A 15974-nucleotide genomic window follows, 5' to 3' on the forward strand; every position below is an offset into this window, starting at 1 on the left:
TCTAATTTATCCAGACCTGGTGCAAGGTTGTGAACAAAGCAAACACGACCAAAGACGCTTTGGGTAAGGGGAAAAGGGTCTCCCGGAGGATGCAACACAGAGTAGGGGGAATGATTACCTAAAACCGATGAGGGAAGGCGGTTAGCCAAGAAACAAGAGGTAAGAATGGCATCACTCCAATATGCTTTAGGGTCCTGCATCTGAAAGAGGAGTGTGCAGGTCATATGGAGGAGATACCTCAACTTCCTCTCAGCTTCACCATTCTGTTGGGAGGTGTAAGCACATGAGGATTGATGGATGATTCCATGGGTAGCTAAGAACTCTTGAAAACCATGTGAGGCAGAAAAGTACTCCCTGGCATTATCAGTACGCAAGCATCTAAGAGGAAAATCATATTGAGTGGTAATTTTAGCCTAAAAAGTGTGAAAATCATTAAAGACTTCAGAACGATTCTTAAGTAAAAACACCCATGTCAGACGAGAGAAATCATCCACAAAAACAATAAAGTATCTATATCCCAAAAGTGAATTGGTCCTCGAGGGCCCTCATACATTGGAATGAACCAACTCAAAAGGTCTTGAGACCCCGGGAAGGACACATGATGTGTTCACATGACTCGCACTGAAAGTTCTGAAGTGGGGAACAGACAATAGAGGTCTGAGTTGCTGAAGAGACGGATGACCAAGCCGACAATGCCACTGATAGGCATGCATTGAAGTATGCAAAATGGTAGGCAATGATGGACAATGAAGATGATAAAGGCCGTCTACTTCACGGCCCGAGCCAAAAGCAAATTAAACGAAGACTTAGGAACATAGAGTACAGATGATAAAGTAAGGCCAGAATGAGGAGAAAGAGTACCAACACCAGAGATGGGTCGGGGTCCCATCAGCAAGGGTAACTGACTGGGAAATAGAGTGAAATAACTTTAATGAGCTAAGGGACGAAGAGTTACCAGTCAAATGGTTAGAGGTGTCTAACCCCGGAATCAATAATCCGGGGGCTGGAACGAGTGAGGAGAGTGGTAGACGAACTACCTGGCTGGACAAAGCTCGCAATGGGTGGGCGACTGCTCAAACAAAGGCACTAGAATGCCTCATAGTCAGCCCTGGATATCTGGAAAGTATTTGCAGGCGGCGAAGGGCTGTATAAGAGTATGATGAGGCATCAAGTATACTAGGAGTGGTGATGTGCACAAAGCGTGACTGACAGAACTCCGGATGCAAGGTAAAGCAAGTATCAATCTGATGACCCTCACGCTGACAATGAGTGCAAAAGAGGCGGCCACGACCACTAGTATTCTGCCCACGATCACGACCTCTGCGACCTCGACCATGGCCAAAAGAAGCACTGCCATGGCCATAACGGTCACTACCGTCATATGCAGCGAGGTCAGTATCCTCGATAGGGAGAGCAGAGGAAGAGCCACCCTGGAGAACCTGCTGGGCTCGTGAATAAATATTAGTGAGAGGGAAAAGAACCCAACTCGATAAGCTGATGGCGGAAGGGCAAAAAATCCAAACCTATTAGGTCTCGAGAAAATAAACAGCGCGGAGTTGATCCCGCTTCCGAGTGAGAACCACAAGATCAGTGGTAAGGCATGAAGGCATCTAGCTGTTGACCAAGGTTTTAAATCTCGGTTTCGGTGCGAAATTTCGGCCGAAATCTTGTAAAAATTTCACCGAAATTTCCGAAACGTTTCACCGAAATTTCCGAAATTTTACCGAAATTTTACCGAAACGAAACGTTTCGGCGAAATTTGGTACTTTTCCGACTCACTGTGAATTTCATTTCGTTTTCCATCGAAACCGAAATATTTCGGCCGAAATTTAAAACCATGCTGTTGACAGAGTGAGACAAAGCGGCTAGTGGCTGTAGTGAGCAGAAAGAGGTGTATCACCGCGTTCAAGGCGTATCCACTTAGAGCAGGTGGCAGAAATACGTGTGAGGTTACCAACCCCAGAATAGAGAAGAGCAGTGTGGTCCCAAATAGCCTTGGTTGTCTTCAGCCACATCATCGTGCGAGCCACATGAGGTGCCATGCTCTGCCACAGGAGAGTGCAAATCAGGGCATCATCGTATCGCCATCATCCTGTCGCCATCTGTCATAGGACTGATCCGTGGAGGGAGGTGGGTCACGCTCAATCAGGGAAACCTTACCCCTAGCGAGGAGGTAGGTTTAAACGACCATCCACCAGTTGAGATAATTGGATCCATCTAGTTTCTCCAAAGTCATCTCGAAAAGGAGTGCTCCACAGAAGGGGAATATGTGGAAGGAGAGTAACTAGAAGATTGAGCCGGAGGTGGAGCAGTGAAACTGCTAGTAGGAGATGGGCTGACAAAGGGATCCGTAATAACAGGAGGATACATGACAAGAGAAATAAAGAGAGGCTCTCACCCACACTGGAACTATAAGACGAAGAAGAAGGGAAAGATAGTGAAAGAAATCACAGAGCAGACCCAGCCATGATACTGCGACCCCGATAAAGAAACAGAATGGAGAGCACCACAGAAAAGCTAGCCAACGAGAAGATCAAAATGGCTAGGGCACGAAGAGAAACAATTGGAGCTGTGGAGACAAAGAGAAAAGGTTGCAATGAGTATTTGAACCATGAGGATAGATAAGAGAGAGATAGGGGTTTAAGAGGAGGAGGCTAGAAGAGGGGAGGAGAGTCGGCCTACAGCAGAGAGAGGGTTTTTTTTTTTTTGGGTCTGTCCGGCGACGGAAGAGGGAGGCGGGAATGGCGGGGGAGGTTTGAAGGTTGCGATTAGGGTTGGGGCAGAGTTAATCTCAGGTTACGATTAGGGTTGGGTAGGGCTAATCGCAGGGTGCGATTAGGGTGGGGAGGGTTAATCGGAGGGGTTTGTGGGTAGGGTTAATCACATGTTGCGATTAGGGTTGGGATAGGGCTAATCATAGGGTGCGATTAGGGTTATGGGAGGGTTAATTGCAGGGGTTTGTGGGAAGGGTTGTTGATGGAAGATGGGTTGAGAGAGACGGGATGTGGAAGAGAGAGAGAGAGAGAGAGAGAGAGAGAGAGAGAGAGAGAGAGAGAGAGAGAGAGAGAGATCCCCCTCACTTATGTATTTATATAAAGATCAAGAAGTACAAAGACTAAAATGCCCTTAGGCATACTACACATATTACACATTTCTAACAGTTGGGAGGGTTGATTTGGCTGTGTCTGATTATATTTCCCTCTTGAGGGTTCATTGAATACTTTTGCTGTTTTTGTGGTGTTCCTTGACCATCTTGGTTGAGGTGTCCTCCCCCCTCTTCTTTGTAATAAAATCGTCACCCAAAAAGAAAAAAAGTATGTCATGAAGATATGGGGGGATTTTTCTTTATTGTCCCCTTAAACGAAAGAGGATATCCTTCGGGAGTAGAAAAAGACTCTCTTATTGAAGAGGAAGATCTCCTTTGGGGAAAATAGACACTCCCAATGAAGAAGACTCTCCTCTAGTAGATGAACATCCATGGGCCAAAGAAGAAGGCCCTCTACTAAAAGATGATAAGATTATCTCCTTTGAGAAAAGAATAGAGGATTCCTCTAGAGCATAAGAACAAGAAATTCTCATAAAAAAATTCTCATCAAATTGATCAATCTCTTGAATCTGGATCACCGTACCCTTAAAACCATGGATTCAAAGCCACAGTTAGTTACAAGTTGCAAAATCAACAATTCTACAGCTTGCTGCAACATGTGATCTTATATCACGTCTCCAACCAATTTATTGCTCTCTGCTCTTTTTAGTTTTTGATTTGGTCCACTCAATCTCCAAATAATTACACTGGCATATCAAAGATAGTTGATCGAGATACAAATCACGACACCGATTAACTTCCGGATTATCAGGATGTTCGATGCCCATATTTTCCCACCAATGGACATACAAATCGCAACCATAATCGATCTTCGGATCTTGTTGGCAATTGATATCCATTTGGGAGCCCCAATTTGTCTCCATGCTTTCATATTTGTATATCTTAAATTCCGTAAGATTTTTTTTGAATGGCAGTGATTTCATTAAAAAAGAAAGAAGCCGAGATGGTCGATAAAGAAACTAAGAAATCAACAGAATAATTACAGATGAACAATATGAAAGACAGAACTTCCAAAACACGAGGAAGAAGCTCGAGGAAGGAAGTCAAGCATCTCCAAAGCTTCCTTGGAAACCCCTTCCTTGGCGAGCCGATCCGCAACCCCTTTTGCAGATCGTCTAATTTTTTGTTAGTTCATGGTCACTTCTCCCACCCAGTCTTGAATCTCATTGAAGAGCCTAGTGAATCTCCAAGGGAATACGTGAGAGCCCCTTAGCCACCATATCACGTTGAGGGAAACCCCTTCAACCATCACTTTGTCTAATGATTCTTTGGTCAGGTATACCTTGGTGCACTGCACGCACTTTTGCCTTGCTAGAGTCCGAGATGCATATGGGACCTGCAAAGGCCCAAATGACTTCCCCCCACTCATCTCTAAGGACCCTCCTGATGCCAGCCGGGCCCAGATTTCCCATGCTGGACCCGTCAAAGTTCAGCTTCAATAAGCTTGGAGGAGGGGGCTTCCAAGCCTCAGTGATGGTAAACCGCTGCTCTGAGCTAAAGCATAACTCCTTCCAACAATTCCTTAAGTCAAAGAATGAAAAGAACCTAAAGCTTTTTAAGCTCTTTGCCCAGGAGATCGATTGAGCAAGCACTTTTAGGAAACAGGAAGATGAGTTTTTGGCATGACCTTTGAACACTCTAGCATTCCTCTCTTTCCAAAGCACCCAAATTGTTGAATTGACTCGTTTTCTTACCTGCCAAGAGGACTTTCCTTGGAAGACACATGGCCTGGAGCTTCCACAATGAAAAATTCCTCTTCTAGGAAGATTTTGTGTAAAATTCCCACAATAAAATTCCCTCGGGATAGACTCACGGATGTTTGCTATAAAGAATTTTTCTTCTGCAAGGACTATTTCCAAGATTTTTAACACCGAGAGTTCTTGCAGATGGACTTTTTACAAAGCTTTTACAACAAATGAATATTTATATGATGAATCTTTCCAAGATTTTCAACAAAGAGTCTCCTTATAATGAACTCCTTATCTACATTCTATCAGGAGGTAATTTCTTTAACCTGGAGCTTTTGCTATGGAGATGTTCTGGAAGTGAATCCAAAGAGGCTCTCTTCTAGGAGGATTCTTTAGAAAGCCTAAGGTTATGAATCAAAGAGAGTTTATTTAGGCTTTCTTGGATGCTTGGATATTGTATTCATTCCCTGAGTAGTAGAATTTTGTGGAAGATAAGCATGCTGGTAATATGCAAAGAGCTCAACAACGAGATCTTCAGAGACAAAAAGTGAAGTATTGGCGGCTTGGCGCAAGCAAGAAGAAAGTAAAAGGTTGCATAAGTTTCTTGCGTTATGAAGGGAGAGATTCAGGAGGCATTATGAAGGGACTTGAACTGCATCGTTCAGGAGATGTTACCATTCAAACAAGAAAAGAAAAAAGAAACAAGAAAACGTTCAGGAGATGTTGGGAAGAGAGTGGAAGAAGTAAAGTTCCCCATGGGAAGAAAACTCCAAGGGGCCTACCTTTAAAAAATGCAGTAAAATAACTGCCACCCCCAATTGACTGACTCAGAAAGTAGCAGATAATTTCAATTTCTTTGTTATTGTCAAAATAACACATTTGATAGTTCTAGTTTCTTTGTTATTGTAAAAAATGAGAACAGTGAAGAGGAACTTTCTATTAAATGGAGTTTTACTTGAATTAAAAGAGGATAGTTATTGACATAAAATTAGATTTCTATAGTCTAAAACCCAAATTTATTTTACTTTATTAAAGACAACTTTCTATACATGGATTTTTTACTTGAATTAAAAGAGGATAGTTGTGGAAATAATTTTTTTATTTTATGTTAGAGCGAATTCAGATGCATTGCCAAACATTTAAATTGAGAGCAAATACAGATGCATTGCCAAACATTTAAAAGTGTTTGATCTTTTAATTTTAGCCAACAATGATCACGTTTACTTTCTTTTTTTCTTTTGAATGGGATCCCATTAACTTTGTATGAATCAGGAGCATAGTTAGCAAAACTCCGTTTTAAACGGCATTTTTTTTCCCGGAAAAACATGTTTTATTGGTGTGCCGTTTAAAGCTCCGTTTAAACACGTTTTTATTTGCCAACTTTCCAATTCTACCCCTACCATATTTTATAAATGACAAAATTTGACACTCATTTTCTTGTGTTTCTGTTTTTTTGACTACGTTTTTTTTTAACCAATATCGTATTAAACTCGAATTTTTGCCATCCCGTTTTTTTGCCGAATCACATTTTGCTAACTATGATCAGTAGTGCTACTTTTGAAGGGCAACCATTGGGATACCTGAGTAAATTTGATTTATGTCTTTGGAAATATCCAAGAGAGCAGTTGAAATAATCAACAAATATGACATTAAAAAATCTGAGCGCAAACGCATAAATATGTACCCATCATCATGGTGCACAATTTCAGGAGGAAACTTCTCAATTCAAATTTGAATTGCTCAATAGATGATCGTTATTACTTTTCTAAGCTGATGCCAATTGTGAATGGCCTGATTGCCTATTTTTTTTTGAAATACCACATCTTGCATTTTATTGACGGTAGAATTCCTGTTCTAAAATTTCCTAAAGGATTCCTTAGCCGACCCCAACTAGTTTGGGACAACGGCTTAGTTGAATTGAGTTGAGTTGAGAATTCCTGTTCTAAATGTTGTTACTCTCTTTGTCCAGGTAACTTAGAAATCATATATGTGGTTATCTTCAAATGAATCAACTCCATGCATTTTATCTAGGTTTATTCTCCCCTTCTTTGATCCTCAAGAAGTGGAATATCTGATGAAATTTAAACTTTTGATCCAAAGAATCAAAAACTTGCAGGCGTGACATTTCTTTTTGACCTATGAATGGCAACATATTAGTTGATTCTCAATACTTGTAAAGGAGGGTTCAATTATATTTGAGATTTATGTAGTTGGTAAAGCATGCTCAACGTCGGCTATCATTATGATATTCTCTTAACAGTAAAAAAAAATCATTGTGATATTCTCTTCTTTAACAATCGTTTTTACTCAGATAAATTTGTTAATTTCTTTTTCTTTGGTAAATCTGTCTTTGTTGGAGCAGGTCAAGGAACAAGTGAAGGGAAAAAGGCTTTATACCACTGCAATTACTGCAATAGGGATATTTCTGGGAAGATTCGTATTAAGTGCGCAAAATGTCCTGATTTTGACCTGTGTCTGGATTGCTTTTCAGTTGGGGCTGAAGTTACACCTCACAAAAGCAATCACCCTTACAGGGTTATGGTTGGTAACACCACTTTTTTTTTTTTTTTTTTGAATATTTTGGTAACACCACTTGTGAAAGCTTCTTCTCCTATTAGATCGACTTTTAGAATTCTGCCATGATACTGCACAAAAAGTAACATGACGCTTTTATCCTGCAATTCTTAGATAACTTGGTGCTCGTTATTGTTAGTCCTAAAGCATTGGGTCATTTTTATAGGTTTCTTTACAATACTTATGGAAGTTGCTGTCTCATTGAATGGTTGATTTGGTTTCACCAAAGGTTTTCCTCTGCTAATTTTGCTGACAAGACAACCAAATTATGGTTTAATCTCCTAAATAAGAGATGTTAGATGGGTGCAGTGAGTCCTGTTTTGAAGACCTTGATTCAATTTATTGTTTTTTATAATTTGATTTTTTTTTTATTTTCTGAGAAAATTTCCCATTCTTTTTTGTTTGTTTGAATGGTGTGAAAATTTCCCATTCAGCGTCCCTTTCTATTGCTTACTTTTCAGCCATCAAATCATTGATCAGAAGCAGGAGAAACCAGAAGTGAAAAGGATCCAAGGGTTCCGGAAAGAACTGAAGCAAAAGAATTAGAAATGAAAATAATATCTCCTTTGTCTTAGCGAGGGATTATGCTCCATTACCCTTTAAGGATATATACAATCATTGTTCCTTTTTGTCGATGTGAATGGTTATTGTGTTTGAAACAATTTCTGATTTCAATAAATTCAGTGAATTACTTGTCCAATATATAGCCCTATGAGCCTCTTTAGTTTATCCCCAGCCTTATTCTAGCTTTGATGCTTGTTGCAGCCCTGTTGATGTCACCCAACATATTTGTAAACTCAAATGAATATTATTTTTTCACTTCTAAGAGGTAAACTAGTAGAATGGTAAATTTTCACTTGTAAGTTGTAAACTAGTAGATTAGCATAAATATATGAACAATAGCTCGGGCCACGTTGAAGAAATGAGTTTGTGACTTTCATCTTTACACTTGGCAATTCCATAGCTTTAAAGTATCAATGAAGACGATTAGATGAGTAACGTGGAGCATGCAAGAACTATGCCTGAGAAACACTCGTAGGATAGGGAGAAATGTGGTGCAGAACTCACCTAAGAGCATTAAACACTACTTTTGCTTTCAGTTGTCTCCATCTTCTACAGGAGCCTTCTAATCTACCCTTTCTGCTTCTACCAACCAATCACTATTGTAATTCTACCATTATTCCCTTTAACTAATTTTGTACTCTTGGTCGCTTTTCCAAAATTTGAATTTATAGAGCTTCTATGTTTTCATTAAAATAGTTACTAAGCAAACTTTTTACATTAATCAATATTAGTTTGAACAAATCCAACCTAGGTGCCTCTGCTTTCCGATTTTTCTGAGTCATAGTTTTTCCCATTTTCAAGTTAGTCGATATTCTATTTTCATAATGACATTAGTCAGTACTCATTTTTAGTTCTTTACAGAGTAATTCAGTGTATTTCTTGCAGTGGCATGGTTTTTTGAGTCTTTTATAGCATGAGGAATGACATTCGTTTATAGTTATCCTTTATATGATAGGGGATAATATTTCTGTTTTCTTTATGAATATGTTTTTGATTTGTGAATTAACAACTGCATAAATTATTTGGTGGTGTTTACATTTTTACTTTTTGTTTCTGTTCAATATGATATTTTTTGAATGGTGAATTTTATAAACCAAAGCAAACTGGACCGAGATGGTCCACACAGGGAAAGAAACTATATTCCTGTTCAATTTGTTTCATTTTCTCTGAAAGGCTCTTCTTCATTATCTGTTCTGTTACTGTTGCAATAAGAAGTTGAAATAAGAGCTTTTTATTTATTTCTTTACTTTACATTTCTATTGTTTAGTTCTCAATATTTTCTTTTACAGGATAATCTGTCTTTCCCCCTTATCGATCCGGATTGGAATGCAGATGAAGAGATGCTGCTTTTAGAGGTATGCCTGAGTTTTTGTTCCCTATTTTGTCACGACATGTGAAATACAACAGGTCAGGTCCTAATTCTTTTGTGCATTGTTTTGAAAATGTTACGATTTACGATTCGATTTTACGATTCAAATCAGATCTTTTGAATAATGATTTGAATCTCATGATTGAATTTTAATGTGTATGAATCTTATGATTTTCGATAAAAAAAGATTGAAAAAGATTCGAATCCCATGATTGAAAAAGATTCACCATGTTTGGCATGGCGAGAGGTGACCAGCGACAGCTAAGGAGCACGAGAGGTGGCCGTCAGCAAGAAGAGATCCAACGGCCTCAGGGAGAACCATGGTGAGAAAGACCGAGAAGGGTTTTAGTCAGACCAGAAACATGGAGACGGAGTTGGCCGAGAAGGGTTGTAGTCAGACAAGAAATAGGGAGATGGAGGTGGCGTCGAACTAGGGATTGGGGTGCCTCCTACTGATGTTCTCCTCTCAGAAAACACTCGGGGGTTGGGGTTCGGTGATTCCAGAACGGAAGCCCCGGCATCCGGCAGGCGAGCTAATCCTCTGGCTATTGGCATGTCGGGAGGAAACAACATGGATGAAAACCAAAGAGCGGTAGAAGAAAATCAAGGAAGCAACCCTCTATGGCAAAAACAACTAGTAGAAAGGATAGGAGATTACTCAACGTGGCAAGAAGAAGGCGAGAAGGAAATATGGGGGAATGGAGATGTTCCAGATGCGGCTTTCTAAATTTCAGAAGAAGACTCGAATGTCTCATATGTAAGAAAATTTGGTCTGGGTTTGATTCAAACTGTTGGAAAGTTGCCTTATTTCCCACCCACCGTGGGTTTCTTGGGTGGGAAGGTAAAAGCAAAATTAGAAACTTATTTTAGTAGGTTTTGTACAAACTTATAATATAAAGGGTTGTTTCTCTCTTGTGTGAGAGTGTGGAAACAGCAAGAGAGAGGCGGCTTTCTCTTTGTATGTTGTCGAGAGAGAGAGAGAGAGAGAGAGAGAGAGAGAGAGAGAGAGAGAGAGAGAGAGGAGAAGAAAGTGGTTTTTCTCTTGGGTGATCTCTTGAGTTTTCTCTTGGGCTCTCTTCTCGGTGTTCTCTTGTGCGGTATTGGGTTGAGAGAAGCAAGGAAAAGGTTGCGGGTTTTGGGTTTGGGTTTAATCCATTGTAATCCTTGTATATTGTTTTTCTCATAGTGGAAGATCGTGTTTCTTGCCCGTGGAGTAGGCTTTGCTGAACCACATAAAATCTTGGTGTTCATCTTGTTGCTTGCTTGTTTATTTTACTTTTCTGTTAAATTTGTGCACGATCGAATTGGATTTGCCCAGCGGATTTTCTCAACAAGTGGTATCAGAGCTGTGGTTGGAGCGATCGTTTGCCGGGTGGAGTGATCGTGGGTGTTGTGGTTGGATCGTGGCTAGATCAATCTTTGAGAGTAGAAAGATTGTCCAAGAAATATTCTCGTTCGAGGTGGAGCGCTACACCATGAAGTGTTGAGTAATCTGAGATGGCGGTAAAATCAAGTTCTACTTAGTTCAACATCGACAGATTTGACGGAAAGGGGAGCTTCACCCTAAGACAGATGAGGGTGAAGAACATCCTAATTCAACAGGGCTTGGCTAAGGCGTTGAAGGGAAAGGATGGGAAGCCGGAGAAGATGACGGATGCCGAGTGGGAAGACATTGAGTCGAAGGAGGTCAGCAGGATTCGACTATATCTGGCAGATAGTGTTATGTTTAACGTTAAAGAAGAAGATGCGCCTAAATTATGGGAGAAGTTGGAAAAGCTTTATATGTAAAAAAGGTTGGCCAACCGGTTGTATTTGAAGCGACAATTATATGGGCTGAAGATGAAGGAAGGCGGGGATCTTCTGGATCACATTACGGTGTTCAACGGGCTTGTGGATCAGCTCCACAATGTTGACAAAAAGTTGAAGGAGGAATACAAGGCCCTTTTGTTTCTTACTTCACTTCCTGATTCGTATGACAACCTGGTGACGACTTTGTTGTATGGTAAGGATACAATAAAATTGGAGGAAGTCATGGAGTCGCTCTTATCGTGCGAAAGAAACCTGTTCTTGGTGGAAGTGAAGAGCATGGGTTGGTTGTTCATGGTGGGAATCAAAGAGGAAGGTCATTTGACAGGGAATCAGGAGAAGGCAGGTCAAGATCCAGGGTCGATGGAAAGGGCGTGCAATGTTACCGTTGCAAGGAATATGGCCACATCAAGCGAGATTGTTCAAAGCGAGCTGATCAGGCGGACAATGGTGCTATGAATACTGTGGTGGCGGTAACGGATGAACAGAGCGAAGAGTTTGAAGACGTTCTCACAATCTCCACAGATAATCACACTTCTCCTCATGATGAGTGGATTTTAGTTTCAGGAGACAAGGGCGAGTGTAGTGTCCTTGGGTGATGGGTCTACTTGTGACGTCACGGGAGTTGGAACGGTGAAAATCAAAATGTTTGATGGAGTGGTTCGTACTTTGGGTGGTGTGGCGTATGTCCCAAAGATGCGAAGGAATCTAGTGTCTCTTGGCCGGTTGGACTCCAGAGGTTGCAGGTTTTCAGCTGCAGGTGGAGCCATGAAAATCACACGTGGCTGTATGGTTTTGATGAAAGGAGAGGAGTGTGGCATATTATATCGTCTAGTCGGGGAGATGGTGACTAGGGGTGGCCATGGTTCAGTTGGGTTCGGTTCTGGGGTAAACCCCGAACCGAATCACCTACTGTCGGTTCCCAAATCCTGGAACTAGAACCGAACCAACCAAACCTGGAACCGAACCGAACCAGATCCGAATTTAATCAGTTCGGTCCGGTTCGGTTCTGGGTTTGCAAGCAGTTTAAATGGCTCTTTAAATGGGTTTACATGTAAATCAACCTGGTTTTTTAATAAACCATAAAAAAACCTTTTTATTTATTTACATTGCTGGGGTTTCTCTTCCCCCCCTGAATTGCACAAATCACAAATCCCTTCTCATCTTAAAACACACTCTTTTCTATTTTTCTGCAATGGAAACCCAAAACTCTTTCAAAAACTTCGATTACATACAAAGATGAGGAAGATGAGGAGCAATGGTGCAATGGGGGCTTCAATTACACCCAAAACCCTTTGAAAAACTTCTTTAAGAAGAAAGAAAAAGACAGAAATTGAAAGATTAACACATACCTTCTTCTTCTTCTTCATGGCGGAAAATCGAAAATCGATGCTTGATCGATGGATAGTGGAAGTGGAGGCGGAAACGAACGGGAGAAACAAAGGGAGAAACAACAGCCTCTTCTTTTGCAAAGAGATCTAGGGTTTCGTTTCTTACTTTCTTAATTTCCTTTGAGGTTTGAATGATATCAGCAGCCCCTTCTTTTGTTAAAGAATTAACCAATTCATAGCCTTAAGAATGATATCAACACCCCCTTTCTTGTTAATATTTAATAAAATGATATCAAAATAATAAGTTAATGGAATGAATTCTCTGTTCGGTTCGGTTCTCGGTTCCTGCTCCCCAAAACCAGAACCGAACCGAAATCCATTGGTTCCTAGATTTGGGATCTAGAACCGAACCGAACAAATTTCAGAACCGAACCGAACCGAAGCCGCCGGTTCGGTTCGGTTCTTTGGTTTTACTCGAACCATGTCCACCCCTAATGGTGACTAGTGTTCCTAAGATCTCGATGAAACATGGTAATGGTGTGCGCACACGTAGAGTCTCTTTCGCAGTTGGTGCAGAGATGGGTTTCCATGTTGCAGACGATGGTGAGAGGATGATAGTACCTGCGTTGGGGAGGAAAGATCGAGATCCCTCTCCAAGGTTGACTAGGTGAGTCAACGGGTTGGCAGCTACACATGTACATTGGCCGTGTTGATCGAATTAGGAGTCAGAACCAAGTTGATTCGGGGGTGTGTAGCTGGTACTTCGAAAGGCCAATGGTGGTTTCGGGCGATAACGGACCAGTGGTGACATCAACGGAAAAATCTTCAGGTGGCTGGGGAATTAGCCAAGGTTGAGATTGTTGGAAAGTTGCCTTATTTCCCACCCACCGTGGGTTTCTTGGGTGGGAAGGTAAAAGCAAAATTTGAAACTTATTTTATTAGGTTTTGTACAAACCTATGATATAAGAGGTGTTTCTCTCTTGTGTGAGAGTGTGGAAACGGCAAGAGAGAGATGGCTTTCTCTTTGTGTGTTGTAGAGAGAGAGAGAGAGAGAGAGAGAGAGAGAGAGAGAGAAGAGAGTGGGTTTTTCTCTTGGATGATCTCTCTGGGTTTTCTCTTGGTGTTCTCTTGTACGGTCTTGGGTTGAGAGAAGCAAGGAAAGCGTTGCGGGTTTTGGGTATGGGTTTAATCCATTGTAATCCTTGTATATTGTTTTTCTCATAGTGGAAGATTGTGTTTCTTGCCCGTGGAGTAGGCTTTGCCGAACCACGTAAAATCTTGGTGTTCATCTTCTAGCTTGCTTGTTTATTTTACTTTTGTGTTAAATTTGTGCACGATCGGATTGGATTTGCCCGGCGTATTTTCTCAACACAAATGTTAACATAAATTCCATCAGAAACAATTGCAGTAAGAATGTAGCAACCGGACATCAACAGGTGGGAGAGGACCAGATGATACCCAGCCCAGGCAAGCTGAAAACCTCGATTCAGAATCCCAAATTCCTATTGAAGAAGTAGCTTTGGAAGAGTCTGTGATGGAAGAACAACCCGATGATTCGTGGGCTGAATGGATTATTCTGGACCTAATCCCAGATGTGGAGAAAGGTATTTAGGGACAACTCCCAAAAAACATGCCTCCCCAGGCGGTAATCAATTGGCTTCAGTGCCCATCGGGATCATGTCATGGTGCTGTGGTACATCACATAGCACCCACTGAGGTTATAATTATCCCTCCTTCGAGTCAAAATAGTGAAGAGTTGATCGGCCTATGGAAGTCCCATTCAAACTCTCCTTTCTGTGACCTGGAAATATGGCATACCAGATTCAATACTCATCAGGGCGACTTGGTGGTCCATTAAAGGCCTCCCTCCCCATGCATATGGGTGGGGAAAAATTTCAGACGAATCGGAGGAAGAATAGGCAAGATTTTGGCGATTGACAAATCTTGCGAAGCAGGCCAGGGATACGAAGAAGGGAGAGTACTCTTAATGTCACCGCTTGAAGCGCCGGAAAGAATCAAAGTACCAGTGAAGGCCGATGAGTTGGTCGTGTGGGTCACGGCAAGTTGGATGTTGAAAGCCCCTTCTTGAGCAGATCTACAGGTCACAGGTACTTTTAACGGCAATAGAAATGGGATTTCTAGACTTTCAGGAGACTTGCTAAGAGTAGAATTGAGTGAGTCTGGAGGTAGAAGACGACTGGTGCATGATAGCAGGGAGGCACAAGATAGCACAGGGGTGCAGGATAGTCACTTTGAAAGACTATCATGCGCGACTGTCCACGAACAGAGGGAAAGCCAGCTGGCGGTGGATAATAGCCTTCCTGTACAACAAACAGCTGGAATACAGCCCTCGGTATCTGGGGATCTTTTTGAAATCCAAAACGGAGAACAGCTGGCTTATCCTTTGTGCAATGCAATTCCAGACGTCGATTTGAACTCATCCAATGGCTCGGATATGTTAAATGGGATGGACCCAAAAGTAATTCTAGACTTTCTTTCGGGTGGATTATGGCCACAATTACCTGCTGGGCCTTGGGAGCGACGCATGGGCTTCAATTTCTAAACCAAATGAGAAGTGGGGCCCCTCAGACGGGAAGCCCGTTATCTCCTCTCATTCAGCCTTTCCCCCATATCGAATCATATCCCCGACCTCCTCGGCAAAGTTGCACCTCCCTCGGTTGGGATTCCAATCGAACTAAGGGAGGGATCTTCATCCCCAGATGATTTCGCCGATGCAATGATCACAGAGGTTGCTTAAAAGCGGGTGCCTTATATCAAATCTTCGAGAGGTTTTTGTGCGATTGGAGGAGCAGCCATCGTGTAGCCCGCGGCCAGTAAATGCATTACCTGAGAGCAAAATCTATAGGAATGTCCAAGCTGCTCTGTTCCTCTGCTCCCAGCTCTCCCTCAGATTAACGCCTTGGCATTGGAAGGGCTGGAAATTTGTTACTCTGATTGGTCTATCTGGTATCAGCTTGGGGTGGTGTTTACGTATTACGTTGAATGGCTAATAATGTTAGTTTCTATTTGAATTAATGAATTTAGATGAAATATGAATAATTGGCTATTTTTTTATTCCTTAATTTGTTTATAATTTTTTTATTATATATGTATATATACCTATTTATTTCTGAATAAATCTTATGATTTACAATCCGATACAATTCGATCCCTATTACGATTTACGATTCGATTCCGATTTTGAAAACATTGCTTTTGTGTATCTTTATATTTTGATGTTTAAATAAGTAAGTTGAATTTGGAAACTCATGTCAAGAAACTTCAATAACGTTCTACTTCAGGGAATTGAAATGTATGGATTGGAGAACTGGACAGAAGTTGCAGAACACGTTGGTACCAAGAACAAGGCACAATGTATTGATCATTATACAACTGCATACACAAACTCCCCTTGCTATCCTCTTCCGGTAATTTTTTTCTTCATCCATCTTGAAATTTCTTTTTACATGACTAAATCACCTTCTCCGAAAATAAGACGCCTAACAATTATATATCTGCACTTGTATGCTTGTATT

General features: G+C 41.3%; 1 protein-coding gene across 1 annotated transcript in view; it reads left to right on the forward strand.

Moving 5' to 3' along the window:
* Positions 1-15974, forward strand: part of LOC143855938 (transcriptional adapter ADA2-like) — a 68790-nt gene that overhangs the window by 18073 nt on the left and 34743 nt on the right. The window contains exons 3-5 of the mRNA XM_077365985.1: positions 7157-7335; positions 9222-9287; positions 15741-15866. Coding sequence (XP_077222100.1) covers positions 7157-7335; positions 9222-9287; positions 15741-15866 — 371 coding nt within the window. The remainder of the gene's footprint in view (positions 1-7156; positions 7336-9221; positions 9288-15740; positions 15867-15974) is intronic.

The sequence above is a fragment of the Tasmannia lanceolata genome, unplaced genomic scaffold (assembly GCF_043159265.1).
Source record: "Tasmannia lanceolata isolate RefF3 unplaced genomic scaffold, GAP_Taslan_0.1 ptg000003l, whole genome shotgun sequence".
NCBI classification, from domain to species: domain Eukaryota; kingdom Viridiplantae; phylum Streptophyta; class Magnoliopsida; order Canellales; family Winteraceae; genus Tasmannia; species Tasmannia lanceolata.